We start from the raw sequence: 17,231 nt of genomic DNA on the forward strand, positions 1-17,231 counted from the left end.
TCCAAAGGGCTAAACCAGGGACCAGAAGGGCTCAAATATGTCTATAAGTGGATGCCAGATTCTGAGATAGCAGTTCCTGATTTTGTTTTGAAGGCAGGCACATCCCCTCCAGAACCTGGGTCTCCACGAAAATCGGACCACCTACGATTCTTGCTGAAAACCCTCCATTGACTTCCCATAGCTCTGAGGACAAAATCTTGACTCTTAACTACAGACAAGTATCTGCAGAATCTGCTCCCTGCTTGCCTCTTCCACCTGTTCTCTTCCCACCTTCCCCCTAACTCTAGTCCAGACATACTACCTGCAACACACCAAGCACACATCTGTCTCAGGGCCTTTGCACATGCTATTTCCGTTGTCAGGCATGCCTTTCCCTGGCTCTTCCCACAATGGATTGCGTCAACTCCAACATCACCTCCCCAATCTAAAGTAGGCTTCTTAGTGTCCCATCACCCTGTTTTCATTCATTTCATGGCACTTATTTACCACCAGGCACTCATAACATATTTACTTGCTTGTTTACTGTCTCCCCCTCTAGAATACAAGCACTATGGAGCAGGCGTTTTTTGTTTTGTTTGTGTGCTTTGTTCACTGCTCTATCTCCTGCACAGAGGTACGTCGTACATGCTCAATAAAGTTGTATTGGGTGACTCAGAGACAGTATAGTCATATGGTTAGGTGTGCAGGATTTGGAGGCAGTAAACTTTCCAATTATGGCTCTGCTGTTTATTGGCTCTATGACCTTGGGCAAGATTCTTAATGTCTCTGAACTGTTTCCTCATCTAGGAAAGTGGGTGTACACGCTACACATCTGTTGCAGAGTATAAATGCAATCATGCTTAATATCCAAGTAACTCCATTTTGTGAGCATTACATGCCCAGAGCTCGGTTGCATGCTCTCTATTCTTGCATTAGGGAGAGTTTGTGAACAGTGCCTGATGTATGGGAAGCCCTCAGTACCCAGGCATCGTGATGACTGAGATAGGTGTGACTGGGTCACTGGATGAGAGCCTCCTGGCCTGTGGTTCTCTGATATCTGTCCTTGCTGCCTCCGACCCTGTCTGCCCAGATCCATTCTCCTCCCTTCTGCTCTGTTTCTATTTCTGTCTTTCCTCCTCCCCAGGCCTCAGGCCGCCTCTGGCTGGCATTAAACCTTCTTCCTTCCTCCCCAGGATCAGGAAGTTTTCACTGCAGGGCCCCCAAGAAGGACTGCGGTGCCTCCCAAACCAATTTCCCTGCCCCAGCCACAAATCACAGCCTCACCTGAGAAACTCCCTTCCCCACACCAACCTGTGTCCCCAGTAGACCCCCCTTCTCCACCTAAGATGCCTTAGATTCCAGAGTAACCAATGAGCTCTTTCCAGCTTCCCCTCCACCACCAGGCTGGCTTTGGATACCCATGTTCAGCTAAGGTCACTGGGGCCATTACCCAGCCTCCAGACACCAGAGGCAACATAGAGCAGTGATAAGGAAGATAGATACTGAGATCAAACTGCCAGCTCCAACATTTCTTTGTTGGGGGTCCTTGGGCAAGTTGTCCAACCTCAAAGAGATGAGCTTTGCTTCGTACAATGTCCATGTGTGGAATGAATATTCATTAATTGCTCAGCGGTAGAGTTCTATGGTTCAGTAGACTCAAGTCAGGCTGCCTGCCTTTTTAAATCCCCATTTTGCCACCTTCTGGTTATGTGACCTTGGGCAAGATGCTTAACGTTCTTGGGCATCAATTTCCTCATCTGTAAAATGGGATAACAGGACTGTGTTCTAGAGTTGTTGTGAGGATTGGATGACTTAAGTGCTTGGCACATAGTAAGCACTCATTTAAATGTTCACTATCATCATTTTATTATTATTATTTCCCACCTCTAAGTCTCCCAGAGGATATGAAATTGTTTGCAAGCTTCCCTGGTCTGCTGGCCATCCTTCCATCAATCTCACTTAGTCTTTGTGCTGTAATTTGGGTCACCTCTGTTCCGCCCTCCCTCCAAGACACAAGGACACACACAGAGGTCAGCAGAGCGGCCTCAGACACAGAAAAAAGTTTAATTCTGCTGCGGCGGAGGGTCCTGGCTCCAGTAGGGAGGAGGACTTGGTTTTGGATTTTGTTCATGTGGGGATTTGTTTGGGGAAATAGGAAGGAATAGGGGAAAGTCTGGTCCTTCCAGTGGGACCTGCCCCGGAGAATGTGTAATGGGGAGAGGTAATCCGGAGAGAAAGGGAGACTGGACAAAATATGGGAGGTCAGGGGGAGAAGAGACGACGGGACAAAGGAGAGACAAATAGGGAAAAACAAAGACCTAAAACACGACGGGACAAAGGAGAGACAAATAGGGAAAGACAAAGACGTAAGACAGAAAACAGAGAGCGGGACAGAGACAAACGAGGGGAACAGAGAAGGGGGGACCCCACGCCAGACCTGATGGAACCAGGGAGGTAAATGGGGTGGGGGGGTGGGGCTTTGAAAGCCGCCGCGGGACAGAATAGGATCTAGTCCAGCCAGATACAAGAAATGGGCCCCTCGCCCCTGCCCCGGGTCCGGGGCTGGAGGAGAGGGCTCGTGTCTCAGTGCTGCAGTGTCGGGGGGGCCCTGCCCCTCCCCGCGCTTCGCTGTGTAAGGCACCGGCTCCAGCGAGGTCCGCGAGCGCGCCGGGGGAGGAGCAGAAGGGCTAGGAGTCCTTTGGGGAGGAGCGCTCGGCGGCCCGCCCCCTCACCCCCAGGGCGCCGGGGCGTGGCCTCAGGCCTCAACCTGAGGGTGCCCCGCCCCTTCCAGTAAGGAGGAGGGCGCGTCTCCCCTCCAGTCGACGTCTTGGTGCTGTGCTTTCTCCCCGGAGTCCTGCCCCAGCGTCCGGGCAGCTGGGCGTTTGTCCGTGGCACCCAGGCATCCCGGCGCCCGCCCGCCGCTCACACGGTACTCTCCAGCATCCACTCGGTACTGGTAAAGGCCAGGCGCGCCCTGGCGGAGCCCAGCCCCAGGTCTCCATCCTCCCCGGCCGCGCCCCCTCCGGCCCCGTCCAGGTGCGGCGTGGACCGGTGGCGCTTTGTCCGCCGGGCGCGGCGCGGGTAACTGTGGCTCTGGAAGAGCGCCCCGTAGTCCCCATCGAACGAATAGCGCTGCTGAGGCCTCGGCCGGGCCGGGGCCCCCCCAGGAACCAGAGCTAGAGTTGGGGGCGCCGAAGCTGGCGGCCCCAGGGCCCCAGAACGGCTCCTTCGAGGGCCCGCCGCTGCCCGGGACTCCTCCCCAGAGGTTTCCTCGGACGGCAACAGGCACAGCGAAGTGGCCGAGCCGCCCAGGGAGCGTCCGAGGACCGCCTCCGACTCCGCGGAAGCCGTCTCGACCGCCGCGGCCTTCGCTTCCACGGCCACGGCCGCAGCACCGGGAGACGCTACCTCCCGCAGCGCCTCATAGCGGTCCTGGGCCGGCGGGGGTGGGGCCTGCAGCGCGCCTGCGCCGTTGGTCTGCGAACACACGTGGCTGACCCGCGGGGGCGACCTGGAGGTGCCTTTGACTCGGCGGCCGTCTCCGTCACCGTAGACCTTGTAGCGGATCATGAGCAGAACGATGAAGACGAGGACCGAGGCGACAATGACGCCCCCGATGGCGATGATCATGGTGCCACCCAAAAAATGAGCCCTCAGCGGGCGGCAGGGCGCCGGATCCCCCGCCGTGGTAAACTGCACGCAGCCCACCACTCGCGTGGCTGGCAGCGCCGTGGCTCCGTCATCGTAGACGGCCAGCACGCACAGGTCGTAGGCGCGGCCCGCCGCCAGATCATTCACCAGGAAGGTCTGGCTGGTGGAGGGGATCATCCTGCAGGAGGGGGCGGGATCAGCGCGGGGTTAGCCTCTTCACTTACATGTCCTACCCGTGGGGACCAGTGGGGACCAAATCATGCATTCCTACCGGTATCTCACTCCCTACTGGGACAATGGCCGCTATTCAAGCAACATTTCCAGCTTTTCAGGACCACAACGACAGGCCACGCCCCTTATCTGCCTGCCCCGCCCTCAGACCCACCCCCTGTCTCATTGCCTACTAGGACATCTGCCATTCATTCTCCCTCTACATATCCTAGCCCCTGCGTGGGAGGAGTACTATAGATTTTATGCCCTGCCCTCGAGGGACACGCCCCCTAGCAATGTCTCACTCTTAAGACAACTGCCATTTAAGGTCTTTTATCTACACCTTTCCACCTTTTAAGGGGCTTCCCTACACGCCACACTAGGCCACTCCCCCTTACCTGTATGCCGCACCCTAACTCAAGTGAACACTGAGTTCTACTCATACCCCCATGTCTTAATCCTACTGGGACAATGGATGCACTTCTATTTCCTCTTTTCTACATATCCCTGCCCTTTCTGGGAAACAATGTAGGCCACTCCCCTCATCTGCATGACCCACTTTCGGGTAAATATATCTTCTAGCTACTCCCATCTTCTGGGATAATGTCCAAGCCCCTTAACTACACATTCCTGCCCATGAGGAAGCCATGGCTACAGGCAACTCCCCTTCTGATTGACCAGTGGCTTCCAAGCCACACCCCACAGTGGCCCACTTGGGGATGGTTCCCTGTGGCCCTAGGGAACCATCCGCAGTGGACCATCTACTCTTTGCATGTCCTGAAACCACTCTATGTGCATGCCCCACCCTGTACTACCCGGGAGTCACCAAATCACACCCCCAGGTAAGTCTCATCCATAATTGGGTCAAATGTAGCCAAACAAGCTCTAGAGAAGTGGTTAAGCTGACAAAGTCTGGGAGCCAGGCTGCATTGGGCTTGAGTCTCTCCTCTGCCACTTGCCAGCTCTGTGACTTTAGGCAAGTTTCTTAACCACTCTGTGCCTCATTTCCCCCAAATGGGGATATTAAGAAGTCCTACATCATAGAGATGGTATGGAGTATGAATGAGCTAACATACCTAAAGCCTGGTACTTAATAATTTCATCATTACTAGCTTGCATATCACCCTTTGTTGACCAGTAACTCTTGCTGTGGCTCATACTCTACTGCCAGTTGCACCCCTCCCCATCTATAAGACCATTCCCACTAGGCCTTGCCCCTCTTCCAGAGGGCACACCCCTTCCACGCTGTTGGCCAGGTTCAGCCTTGGGTAACCTGGGACAGCCACATCCACATGGATTTGCAACAGCACTCACGAACTCTCCTCTTCTACAAAGCTCTTAATGGGTCACCAAAGACAAGGACCACCTCTTCATCTACATGAAACCATGCAGCAGGAGCTCTACCTCCTCTGAGAGGCCCTGCCCCCATCTCCATAGGCCTCTTACCTCTCAGAAGTTTCACCTTCCCTCCAGCCAGGCCACCTTCTGGTCCTGAAGCCCACCTCAGTTTTTCCACCTCCTGGAGTTTCCCCCACCAACAAGAGCCATCCTCAAACCAAGAGACTTCAAGCAAGGGTCCCACCTCCTTGTACAGGCCCAGCCACTTCTCCAACTCTCCCCCTACCTGCCCTTTCACAGACCACTGGCCCTCCCACCCAACCCCCCAACCTTGTGCTCCCGGCTGTAAGTCTTCCTCTCATCTCCCTTCTCAGACAGCCTTGGATTCCTCTTGCTCCTTCCCCCAAAATAACCAGTTGCTACGGAATCCCCCATTTTCAAGGACAGAGGCTGGCTCCTTAAGAAAGCTTGAGCCCATGTGTCTCTTAATTGGCTGTAAGACCTAAGCAAGCGGCAGAGCAGGCATCTGGTTGGATGTCACCTCCGCCCATGGCAGCAGTGAGGAAATTAACCCATGCAGCACCATAGCACAAGCATCTCTAATGGGGGACGGAGGACTGGAACTGTGGCCCTAAGGGGAAGGGAAGCACCCCAGGGGTCTATTGCCCAGCTAGGGACAGAGGGCTATCAACATCTGCATACATGCAGGGTGTGGGGGCCTGAAAACTTCTTCCCACCCCACTATGTATTGGCCATGGGTTAGAGAGAGAAGGAAAGAGAGAAAGAGAGAGGTAGAGAATCACAAACCAAGAGTTATTTACAAAAATGTATTATCCATCTCCCCTAATCCCTGCCTGGCAAACAGTAGGTGCTCAATAAATGTCCAGACTAGGAGTTAAAGGAGTAAGAGCTGGAATCCTGGCTCTGCCACTTTCTGTGTAACCTTGAGCAAGTGACTTCCCTCCACTGAGCCTCAGTTTCCGTCTATAAAATGGGATGGAGTATCATTGCTGCTTCACAGCAGAGTTGGGAAGATCGAATGAGGTAGCATTCTTGGTAATACCTTATAAAGATTTTTGTTTTGTTTATTAGTTTGCTCTAACGTTTGTAAGACTGGACCAATGTCTGATCTATCTCCGTGGGCCCAGGGCCCAGCATGGAATCTGGCATACAGTAGGCATCTACTCATGATTTGGGGACCAGTTTCTAAAAGAGAAGAAAATGAGGATGACAGAGACAAGGGAAAAAAGAGGCATTTAGTCATTCAGCCAACAGGGGAAAAGTGCCTACTGTGTGCCAGGACTGTGGCCAAGAGAACACTGGGAAAGGTGGAGGTGGAGGACAATAAGCAGGCTTTTTGGTGCAGGTCTGAGTACCCCAAGAGCTGGGGCTCCCAAAATTGGCTTTAGCCCCCTGCCCCCAGCATTCCCAAGTGAAGTCAAACACAGGAATAAGCATTCAGCAGTCACTCTACAATGTGCATGAACAAGAGAGGGCCAGGAAGAAAGACATGTTCACAAAGCCAACAACCACTTATCAAGTCTGTGTACCAGGTCTATGGCGGTGAGCTATACTTAAAAGCTCCCAAGATGGAGGACACTGCAAGGCCAAGACAATAATTCAGCATGTACTTGCTGCCTCCTCCCTCTGGGCTGTGAGCTCCCTGAGGGCAGGGACTTGTCTCTTGGTCTCCTTGTGTCCCCAGCGCCCAGCTCAGGGCCTACCACAGAGAAGGGCTCAGTGCCTAATGAGGCCAGGAGGTACAGAAGGGACAGACAGAGAGAGACAGAGGCGAGAGCAAGAGAATAAGAGAGGTGATGAGAGAAAGTGACTCTTTAATGCTGTCTGTACCATATAGGTGTGTCCCCATCAGGGCAATAGCTTCTAACCCAGTGGATGGCGGGAATAACATATACTTTTCTGATACTTTCTGTTTTGTGTGCTATAATGTACCCAATGTGTTGATACAGTAGCACTGGCATCTAATTTATAAATGTAAATGTAACTGTAAATACATGTGTGTATGTATATTTCATGTTCCAAATAACTGACAAACGGCACAATCAGACACTTTTGGTGACCAGGGACGTGGACTATGAGCCCCATGGGAGTGGGGATCGCGTTAGGCACATTCACTGTTATAACTCCCGTGTCCAGCCCTGGTCTGGCTCATATGGGTGCTCAAGGAAGATTTGCAAAACAGCATGAAAAACAGAGACAGTGAGACAGAAATAGAGAAGAAGATAAGGCAACTCTGCATGGCCGTCTAGCACCCCAGCCAAGCCAACAGGCCCAGGGGCAGATGGGAGGGCGGGCCCCTGGGGTGGGAGGAGGTCCTGGGACAGCAGCACCTACCTGTACACGAGGGAGTCATCGGCAGAGCTGTTGTACTGCACCTGGTACATGCGGATGCCGGGCACCGGCCTCTGCGCGGGCCAGCGGATGAGCACGGAGCTGGAGGTGAGCTCAGCCGCTACCAGCCGGCGCTCAGCAGTGGATTCATTGGCACCAGGTCGGCCGGGCGTGGCGATATCAGAGGAGCCAGGCTCAGTGAGAGGCGGCGGGGCGGCCGGCGGAGGTGCCATCAGAGGCAATGGCACCACGCACACCTCCACGGGTGCCGTGGCTTCCCCGGCGGCATTGGAGGCAATGCAAGTGAAGGTGCCACTGTCCCGCAAAGTGGTGATGGTTACATCCAGCGTTCCATCCCCCCGGACCCGGGTTCGGCTCGAGTTCCCCAGCAACCGCCCGTCGGGTGCCACCCAATGCACCACGGGCTCAGGGTCCCCCACGGCGCGGCACCGCAGGCTGACCGCCTGGCCCTCCACCACCAGGGCCCGGCCCCCCGCCTGCCGTGTGATCAGCGGGGGTTCACACAGAAACTCCTCCTCGGGGATGGACCAGAAGTAGCGGTCAGTGAGGTGCTCGGGGGTGGCGCACGTCTCCAGGTCATCCTCTCTGGTCAGCCGCCGCAGCCAGAGCAGCTCACAGTTGCAGTGAAGGGGGTTCCCACCGAAGCTGACTGTGAGCGGCGTGGGTGGCTTTGGCCCAGGGCCCTGGGACCTCAGGAAGAGCCCATCGGGGGGCAGTTTGTGGAGGCGGTTGGAGGTCATGTCCAGGCGAACCAGTTTGTGAAGCTGCACGAAAGTTCCTTCGGCGATGTGGTCGATGAGGTTGTGGTCCAGCGTGAGGGTGTTCAGGTTCACCATCTGGCCCACGGCCTCCCAGGGCAGGGCCTCGAGGTTGTTGTAGGACAGATCCAGATCCTCCACGGTGGACAGGAAGGCGTCGAAGGCCGCCGACTCCACGCGACGGATCTGATTGTTGCCGAGGATCAGGTGGCGGAGGTTGCCCAAGCCGCGGAGCTGGTCGCCACGCACCTCGGCCAGGCGGTTGCTGTCCAGGTGCAGGGCGCGGAGGGCGCGGAGGTCGGCAAAGGCGCCCGCTGCCACCTGGCCAATGGTGTTCCGGGAGAGGGTGAGATGCACCAGGCTGGTCATGTTGGCGAAGTCTCGGCGGCGCACAGCCGCTATGAAGTTGTCGGTGAGCCGCAGCTCCACCACGCGCCGGTCGATGGCTGGTGGCACAAACAGCAAGCCGGTCTTGGCGCACAGCATGGTCAGCGTGGGCGCCACGTTCTGGCAGATGCAGCGGCCTGGGCACGGCTGGCCGTGAGATGCCCCGGCCCAGAGTAGCAGCAGAAAAGACAGGGCAGCAGGCGGTGGCGAGAGAAGCGCCGAGGAGAAGGGACCCGGAGCCATGGTGCAGTGGGAAGGCGGGAGCAGTGGGCAGCGAGACCTGCAGGAGAAGGAGACAGGTTACCCAGGCACAGAGCTTGACTGCCAGCCTGCCCGCCCTCGGATGTCCCGATAGGAGTCTGACCCAGATCCCTCTCTTCCTGACAACCAGATCCTATAGGACAGTGATAGGCCTGATCATCAGCTGGCATGCACTTGTGGTTAATGAATAACAGTATATTCATGTTGGTTGGCAAATTACCACTGCCCTCCACCCCCACCTCTGCCCCTCCTCCAGGAGCTCCCAGGTCTCTCTCATGATCTCTCACCAGAGGGGTGACAACTGGTCCAGCCAGGGCCTTCCAGCACCCACTACACATTTTAAAAAATCACTGCTCACTAGGGTTTAAGGTCATGGATTTCAAAACCATACTTCTTGGGTTCAAATTCCAGTTCGGACACTTACTAGCTGTGTGACCTCGGGCAAGTGTCTGAACCTCTTTGAATCTCGGTTTCTTCATCTGTAAAATGGAGATAAAAACAGGTCTTACCTCTGTGAGGATTAAATGGATTAATGAGCTTGGTATACTACTTAGAGCAGAGTCGAGTACATAAAATGTGTTCAAAACATGTTGGTAATCATCGTCATCATCATCGAGTGCCCATCATGTGCCAGGCATAGAAGTGTGCACTGTCATTAAGAGCAAGTGCTTTGAGATCAAACAGACTCAGGTTCAAGTCCTGGCTCCCCCACTTGCTAGTTCTGTGGCCCCAAACCAATGACTTCCCCTAACTAGGCCATCATGTCCCGTTTTGTAAAATGGGATGATAATTGTACCGTCTTCACTGGGTTGTTGCAAGGGTTCAGTGAGCTCATTCATGGGGGTCCCCTGAGCACAGGGTCTGGCACACAGTAAATACGCAATAAATGGTAAGGATAACACCCTCACTCACTCTGTCAGAGGCAAAAGGAGTCTGCGGGTGGGAGGAGCTGAGATAATCACATCAGTCTCCCTGCTCAGCCTTGGGAAGTCCTTCTCTGAGCCTGGTTTCATCTTGGGCTCTTCTGAGCTCCTAAGCAGGGGGCAGACTTCCATGCTCACATCCATGGGTACACATAAGGCCCTATACATGCCTACACATGCACACACACACTCACTCACTCACACACACTCACGCTATGCCTCTGCTCCAGGCAAAACCTTCCGGCAGGGATTCCCCCTGCGGCAGCTGCAGCCCACGACGTGTCAGCTCCCATCACAACATGGGGTGGGTGGGGGGAGAAGAAAAAAGCATGGGAAGGGGGCGTCCCTGAAACTGTTTTCATCCCATCCCGCACCCCTGTTGGCCCACCTGCCTCGCATCTGCAGCTCAGGGCTGCGGCCTGAGGTGGCCTTGATCCTTCAGCCTGTGGGGAGAGGGGCTGAGGGCCTGGAGAGACGCAGCCAGACAGTCAGAGAGAGAGAGAGAGAGAGAGAGAGGTAAAGACACAGGGAGAGGAAAGGGGCGGAAGAGATGGACTGGCAGATTCAGAGAGAGAGACTAAGAGATAAAAAGAGAAGGAATCTGAAAGAAAGGTGAAGAGACAGGGAGCAAGACTGAAGCAAAGAGAGATAGGAAAACTGAGTGGAGGAGACATACAGAAAAGAGAGATTGAGACATAATGGTGGAGAGAGGAAGAGAGAAAGAGAGAGAGCGGAGAGAATAAGAGTGTTATAAAGATATAAAGACAAAGACAGGAAGAAAGACAGAGACTGAGGGGCAGTGACTGGGCTGAAGAGAAAAAGAGGCAGGCTTAGGGCGTCCCACCATCTCTGAGGTCCCCAACTACTTTGTATTGCACTCCCTCTGGGACACTGTATTGGACAGAAAACCCTGGCCTAGAAGGCAGACCGCCTGAGTTAGGAGGCTCAGCTCTGCACCTGCCAGACTGTGGGGTCTATAAGGCTAAGAACCGCAATCTATAAAACGGAAGTACAGCGCTTCACCTCCCACAGCTGGGTGGGACTCAAGTTGAAGGAATAACAATAGGAATGAAAACAGTTAACATTTACTGAAAGGCAGTGCAGCACGGAGGGACAGAATCTGGACCTGACTGCCCAGGTTCACCCCAATTCCCCGCTGCCTGACTCTAGGCAAGTAAATGACTTCCTGTCTTTGTGCCTCAGTGTGCTCCTCTGTAAAATGGGGATAATGAGAGCACCTATCTCATAGGGTTGTTACAAGGATTAAATGAAGTAATGAACTGTAACATGATTAGAATAGTTCCTGACAGAGTAAACACTACATAAATGTCAGCTGCGATTATTATTATTATTATCATTATCATTTTTTTCTCTGGCTCTCTCTCAGCCACTAGCAGGCTGGACTGTTAGATCTTCCCACATACATGCACATACACACACAAAATGGTAAACCACATCCATGCCACTCTCCAAATGCAAGAATCATTTCATGTTATGAAATTCTCTTGGACCCTTTACTGATATCATGAGGAAACTCCCCTTTCCCAGCTACCTACCCATCCTGAGAGAGAATGCCTCCAGGCCTGACCCTCCCACCTGCCTCCCCATGTCTTGGCTCTACTATGAGCCCTTACCCAAACATGGTGCTCATGACTTTGTCACCATCCCCAGCCTGTAGGACACCTGGCCCCTCAGGACACTGTCATACCCTACACTGAAATCCATACAAGGCAGGGCTCCCGGCCTCCAGTGGGCTCAGAACAAGCCCGACCACTCCATGTCTCTATGCCCAGCCAGAGGTTTCCCACTCACCTCTCTTCAGGGAGTCAGGGCCTGGGCCAGTACCTGCAAAGTAACAAAACGACAGTTAGCACACTCTGGCTCCTCTCTGGAGACCTACCTTGGAGACCATCTCAGCCAAGGAAGTCCCTGGTATGTTCCCTCTTTTAAGCCCTCCTGCTGGAGGCTCTGCATAATCTCAGATGGACCCAGGAAGTCATCTCTGGAAACTGAGGAATGTGGGCCTCAGGACTGTTCACCCTCCAAAGCCACAAATCCAGGACGTTCGTCCTCTTCGTCCTCTAGGGTCTCAAGAGGCTAGTCACTCCAGCCCCCTCCTCCCTCAAGACCCTAGCGTCTGGGACCCTCCTTCCCCCTCCCTCAGACTCAAGAGTTGAGGTCTCAATCCCCTCCTTTCTCAAGACCCAAGAATTGGACCCCACCCCAGCTTCCTTCTTCAGATCCAGGATTCTAGGCTCCCAGCCTCCTCTTTCCAAAGTTCACATCCCAGTCCCCCAACTTCAAAGATCTGAGGGCTGGGGAAGGACCAGAGGTTCCCATGCTTGCCATCACACCACTATCACACCAACATGTGTGGACATGCCAAAACACATTTGGACTCACAACCCAAGTCTCTACATCTGGATTTCCATGGACACACCAGCATGAGCTCTGTACCCCCCACCCTCCACCGACTCTAGGCCTGGGATGTGGACACACTTGTGTCCATGGACCCCAGACTGGTCCTCGGCATACTATAGGTCATGCCAAAGGGGCCCCAATCTCACTGGGCCCAGAAGCAAGGTCAGCCTTGTTCTGGGACCCAGGCACATCTGTGCATACAACCCCGCATATATGTGTTTGAACACATATAACACCACTCCCAAGAGACCAACACTGCTGCATAAATGGACTCACAACATAGACAGAAAATGGACTCACAACATAGACAGACACATACCCTCAAGGTTGACGCACCAGCATACATCCACACATGTACAACACTGACTTCCTTGCACGTTCACACACATAGTTGCACACACACGACAAACACATGTGCCCCCTTGCAGACAACCAGGTATGTGCACCTATAACAGAGACACCCTTGGACACACCAACACACAGGGACACACACACATAACACACTCTCACAATCAAAGATACACAGGTGCATATTTTTAACTGCCCAAACACACTCAGACAACTGCACGTATCCTCATGATGCACAATCACAAAGCTGATACAGTCCCTCACCAACAGCTGCACAAATGCATACACTCGCTGATACACACTTCACACACACACAGAAGCACAAGCATATACAGATACTTTACAAGGCTGATACACTCAAACACACAGGTACAAAAAAATCCACCTTTGCACAGACACTCTGAGATGTTCACTCATAACAGACACATGCTCACACAACAGCCCTGTAAGGGATGTGCACACTTACAAATGCACACAAAATATTGAACCACAGACATAGTCAACAGATAGGCGGATTCACACTCACACGCAGACATGGACATACCCTCCCAGCCCGGAGGCACCCTGGCCCCACCTACAGAGCTGGCCAAAGAAATCCTAACATCCCTATCCCTCCTTTTACCATAGGCCCCCTCACCAGAGCACAAGCCAGGGCGAGAGGTCAGAGTTCAGCAGGTCGAGTCTCAGAGGGTTGGGGGGCTGAGTCCTAAAGCACTAGTCCAAGGCGATCCTCCCACCAGCAGCCCAAAGGTCCCCCAGCCTGACCATCTGGATGCAGGCAACTCTGGCCCCATTGCAGAGATCTGGCCGGTGGGGACATTGGGGTGGGGTGGGTGGGGAAAGGCCGGGTCTGCGTGCCTCCCCTCGGGCCCATCTGTCCAACCCTAGGCCTCTCATCCCTCCATCTGTCCACCTACCGGCTGCCCATCCCCCCCACCCAGCCACCGGGAAGGGGAAGACATGGCCGTCTCCCCCGAGGACCGCTGAGGAGCCCCCCATCCAGTTAACATGGACCGAGGGAGCAGCAAACTCCCCTCCGCCAAACCCACACAGAGGCCTGGACCCACAAGGCGCTGAGCCCCAGCCCCCGCCGGGAACCTGACGTGGTCACACAGACACACACCCTCGGAGCATACAACCCGCAGACACACACGCGCGCGCGCACACACACACACAAATGGACACCCAAGCAGGCACACCCGGCTACACAGACCCTCACATGGACATCCAGCCCGGGCACAAACCCCCGACGCAGCTAGTCGCGCTGACACACTGGCTGGGGGGGGACCCACACCTGGGCACACAACCCACGCACACACACCTGCACACAGCCCCTCCGATGGGCACGCGACAGCCCCCCAGACACACAGTCGAAGGGGCAGCCACTCGGAGGGGCAGCCGCTCTGGGGGACACAGGCACACACCCGGATGGACACACCAGCAGGCGCCGCACACGCCGGCGCCGGGCACACACAGGGCCGCGCGAGCGCACGCCGGGCCCGCCGCAGCGCCGCGGACACACACTCACGCTCGCGCGCTCACACCCGCGCTCACACCGGCACCCCCGCCCGCCTCCTCCCGGGCCGCTGCGGGCCGCGCTCACCCAGCCCCGGGGGGGCCCCGGGCCCGGCCCCGCCGCCGCCGCCTCGCTCCGCGCCATGGTGGGGGAGGGCCAGGGGAGGGGGCGCGGTGCCGCGGGGCCGCCTCCCTCCCGCCTCCCGCCCTCCCTCCGGAGCCTCTGCCGAGCTCCGCCCTCCGCGCCGCCTGCCGCCGGAGCCCGCCGCCACCACCGCCGCAAGGGGGAGGGGGCTCCAACCGGAGGGGGCGGGCGGGCAGCGCGGCGGCTGCACACCCCAGACCCCCGCCCCGGGGCCGTCGCAGACCCCCTTCCACTGCGGAGCCGCGGGCCCGCCCCCGACCTCTCCCCAGCCCCACCTCCAGCCTCGCAGGCTTCCCAAGAGACCCCCAGACCACGCCCCGACTAGCATAGGGACCCGGGATCTTCCAATAGAGACCGCCGATCATGTCCCGATACCCAGAGGGACCTCAGACCATGCCTTACCTCCTTTGAGGACCCAGAACATGTTCTACAGCCACCCAGGACCACAAACCACGTCCTACTCTCCTTGGTGACCTCAGACTCTGCCCCACACCCTATCAGGAACACCAGACATTCCCTCAAATCCAGAGGGACCCCATTCCATATATCTCAACATCCAAGGGAATCCAGAGAACCCCTTTCAGGGACACTAAATCATACACCAACATTCGGGTGGGCCCCAGACCACACCCCATCCCTCATGGACCCCAGACCATACCCCAACATCCAGAGATGATCCAGACCATCTGTCGACACCCGGGGAGATCCAGATTATGCCTTAGTCCTTTTGGGGACCCAGACCATGTTCTACAGCCACCCAGGACCACAAACCATTTCCCACTTCTTTCTTCCACTCTCAAGACCTCAAACAATTCCCTGACTCCCATTGGGGACCTGTGACCATGTCTAAATTCTAAGAGTCCCAAATATATCTCTTGTCCCCATGGGGAGACCCTAAACTTTCCTATTACCCCCATTAAACCCAGACATCCTCCCCTCAAAGGAACCTCTTGGTTTCCAAACTCCCAGATTTGCCCCAGATTCTTTCCCATCCTCCCCACTAGTCCTACTGTTGTGAGGCTCCTGCTTCCTCCCTGTTCCTATTCTCTCTTGGACCCTGTAGACCCTCCCCCCTTCCCCTTGAATTCGGTGGTGTCCAGGATTCCTTGTTCCTTTCTTGTTCAGATGCCTTTGCCCAACTCCTACCCAATGACCCCCTACCCCTCTCTCAAATCCCACTGAGTATTTTTTCATGTACAACAATCTATATTTAAAACAAAAATAAAACTAAATAAAACAAAAGAAAATTTTTTTTGAAAAAAGAAAAAAAATCCCACTGAGTATCTCAGGCCACTCATCACCTCTTTCTGAGATATTCACTGGGCCCCCAAACCCAGCAAATCCTCGTTTCAAAATCTGTCTTATGGCAGTCCCCCAGATCCCTGGATGCCTAAGCCCTTTCAATTTTGGATCCCACTGTATCAAGGTCCTCCCCCAACCCCTTCCCTAAATTCTCCCTCGCTGTCATCACCCGAAGACTGCCCTGTCCCTCAGATCAAGGGTATCTCTGCACAGCCTCCCTCTAAGTGAAACTTGACCCCACTCACAACCATTAGATACCCTCTGGGGACACTCACAATCCCCCCACCCCCAGTCTCCAGATTCCACCATTACCACCACTGTAACCACCACCTCCCACCCTGTTTCCTGGTGTTCCCTGCCAGAGCATGGGGGTGCAGAGCTAGGAAAACAGAAGTGGGAGAATAATAACAGCAAAAGTGGACACATGTCCAGCATTGTTTGTGTCAGAAAAGGTTCTACAGCTTCACGTAGATGACTCCAATCACTCTTCACAGCAGCCAGATGAGGAGGTGTCATCACTATCCCCATTTTACAGATGAGGAAAATTGAGCCACAGAAAGCTTTAGTTACTTGTTTAAGGTCACACAGATTGTAAGTGGAAGAATAGAATAGAGGGGAAAGTGGAGGTGAAGGGGAAAGAGGGTGAGGACAGGTCTGGGAAGGACAAGAGTGGAGAAGGAGAGGATGAGGAGAAAAATAATAAGAGAAAGATAATAATAAGAGAGGCAGAGATATACAGAGATGGAGAAACAAAGAGCCTGCCCAGGCAGAGGCAGCCTCCCTCACAGAGCATATCTGGGCCTGCGAGCTCTTGGCCTAATCCCTGATCACTCTTGTCTTCTGGCCTCGATGACTTTTCTGTTCAGCTCATCTGAGCCCCTGGGCCTTGGCAGTTTTTCTGCTTCCATGGCTGATTCCTTCTTTTCATACAAGTCTTAATTCAAATGTAACCTCTTCAGAGAAGCCTTCCTTTCCCATTCTCCAATTGACACCCCCACCCCCAGCAATGGTCCTGATGTCTGCAAATTACTTGTAAATACATAAAAAAATAAGTCGATTGATGGATAGATGGATGGATATGTGATAAAGCAAGTGCAGTAAAATATGAATGATTGTATCTAGATGGTGGGTAGATGGGCGTTCACTGGAAAATTATTTCAACTTTGCTGCATGTTTGAAATTTTTCATAATAAATGCTGGGAGTAAAAAAAAAAAAAAAGCTGAAGGACTCTTCTAGAGACTAAAGAGGCAACAAAAAAATGGCCCAAACAGGTCCCATCACTTCCATCATATCACCTCATTGTATTTCCTTCATAGCATTTGTCATTCTTAGTAATGATCTTGTTTGCTTATTTGTTTACTTATTTGTTTATTGCTTATTGTCTAGTCATTGAAATGTAAGCCTCCTGAGGGCAGTGGCAGAAGCACCAATTTTCTCCAGTGTCCAGAAGGCCAATTAGCACCCGTAAACATGTGTTCTTGAATGCTTCTTGGGAGAGGACCTAGAACTAGGTCTGCTGCAGACTCCCTGCAGAGGCCATACTCAGGAATAAACATCATCTCCCAGTCTAGGCTCACTAAAGGGAAAGGGTACACCCCAGCAGCTAGGGAAATGTGAGT

The 17,231-nt window shown here is 54.2% G+C and overlaps 1 protein-coding gene across 6 annotated transcripts; it reads right to left on the minus strand.

The window, feature by feature from the left end:
• Positions 1-2,026: 2,026 nt before the first annotated feature.
• LRFN1 (leucine rich repeat and fibronectin type III domain containing 1) lies at positions 2,027-14,767 on the minus strand. Of its 6 annotated transcripts, XM_081030413.1 has the most exons (6): positions 13,287-13,649; positions 11,693-11,725; positions 9,870-9,989; positions 9,382-9,436; positions 7,534-8,976; positions 2,027-3,808 (listed from the first exon to the last, which is right to left on the minus strand). In XM_081030413.1, exons 5-6 carry the CDS (start codon positions 8,937-8,939, stop codon positions 2,902-2,904), a joined length of 2,313 nt encoding a protein of 770 aa, XP_080886539.1. In that variant the 5' UTR covers positions 8,940-8,976; positions 9,382-9,436; positions 9,870-9,989; positions 11,693-11,725; positions 13,287-13,649; the 3' UTR covers positions 2,027-2,901. The 6 variants fall into 6 exon arrangements, with proteins under 6 accessions (XP_080886539.1, XP_080886537.1, XP_080886534.1 ...); XM_081030411.1 differs by lacking the exons at positions 9,870-9,989; positions 13,287-13,649 and adding an exon at positions 14,712-14,767; XM_081030408.1 differs by lacking the exons at positions 9,870-9,989; positions 13,287-13,649 and adding an exon at positions 14,253-14,365.
• Between the last annotated feature and the right edge of the window lie 2,464 nt (positions 14,768-17,231).

The sequence above is a fragment of the Rhinolophus hipposideros genome (genome assembly GCF_964194185.1).
Source record: "Rhinolophus hipposideros genome assembly, chromosome: 21".
Taxonomy (NCBI): Eukaryota; Metazoa; Chordata; class Mammalia; order Chiroptera; family Rhinolophidae; genus Rhinolophus; species Rhinolophus hipposideros.

Bases quoted from the DNA above. Each gene is read 5' to 3' on its own strand.
- LRFN1 (XM_081030411.1), bottom strand. From the start codon at position 8,939: ATGGCTCCGGGTCCCTTCTCCTCGGCGCTTCTCTCGCCACCGCCTGCT. The intron at 3,809-7,533 runs GTAGGTGCTGCT...CCCCTCCTGCAG, and splicing joins GATGACTCCCTCGTGTACAG to GATGATCCCCTCCACCAGCC.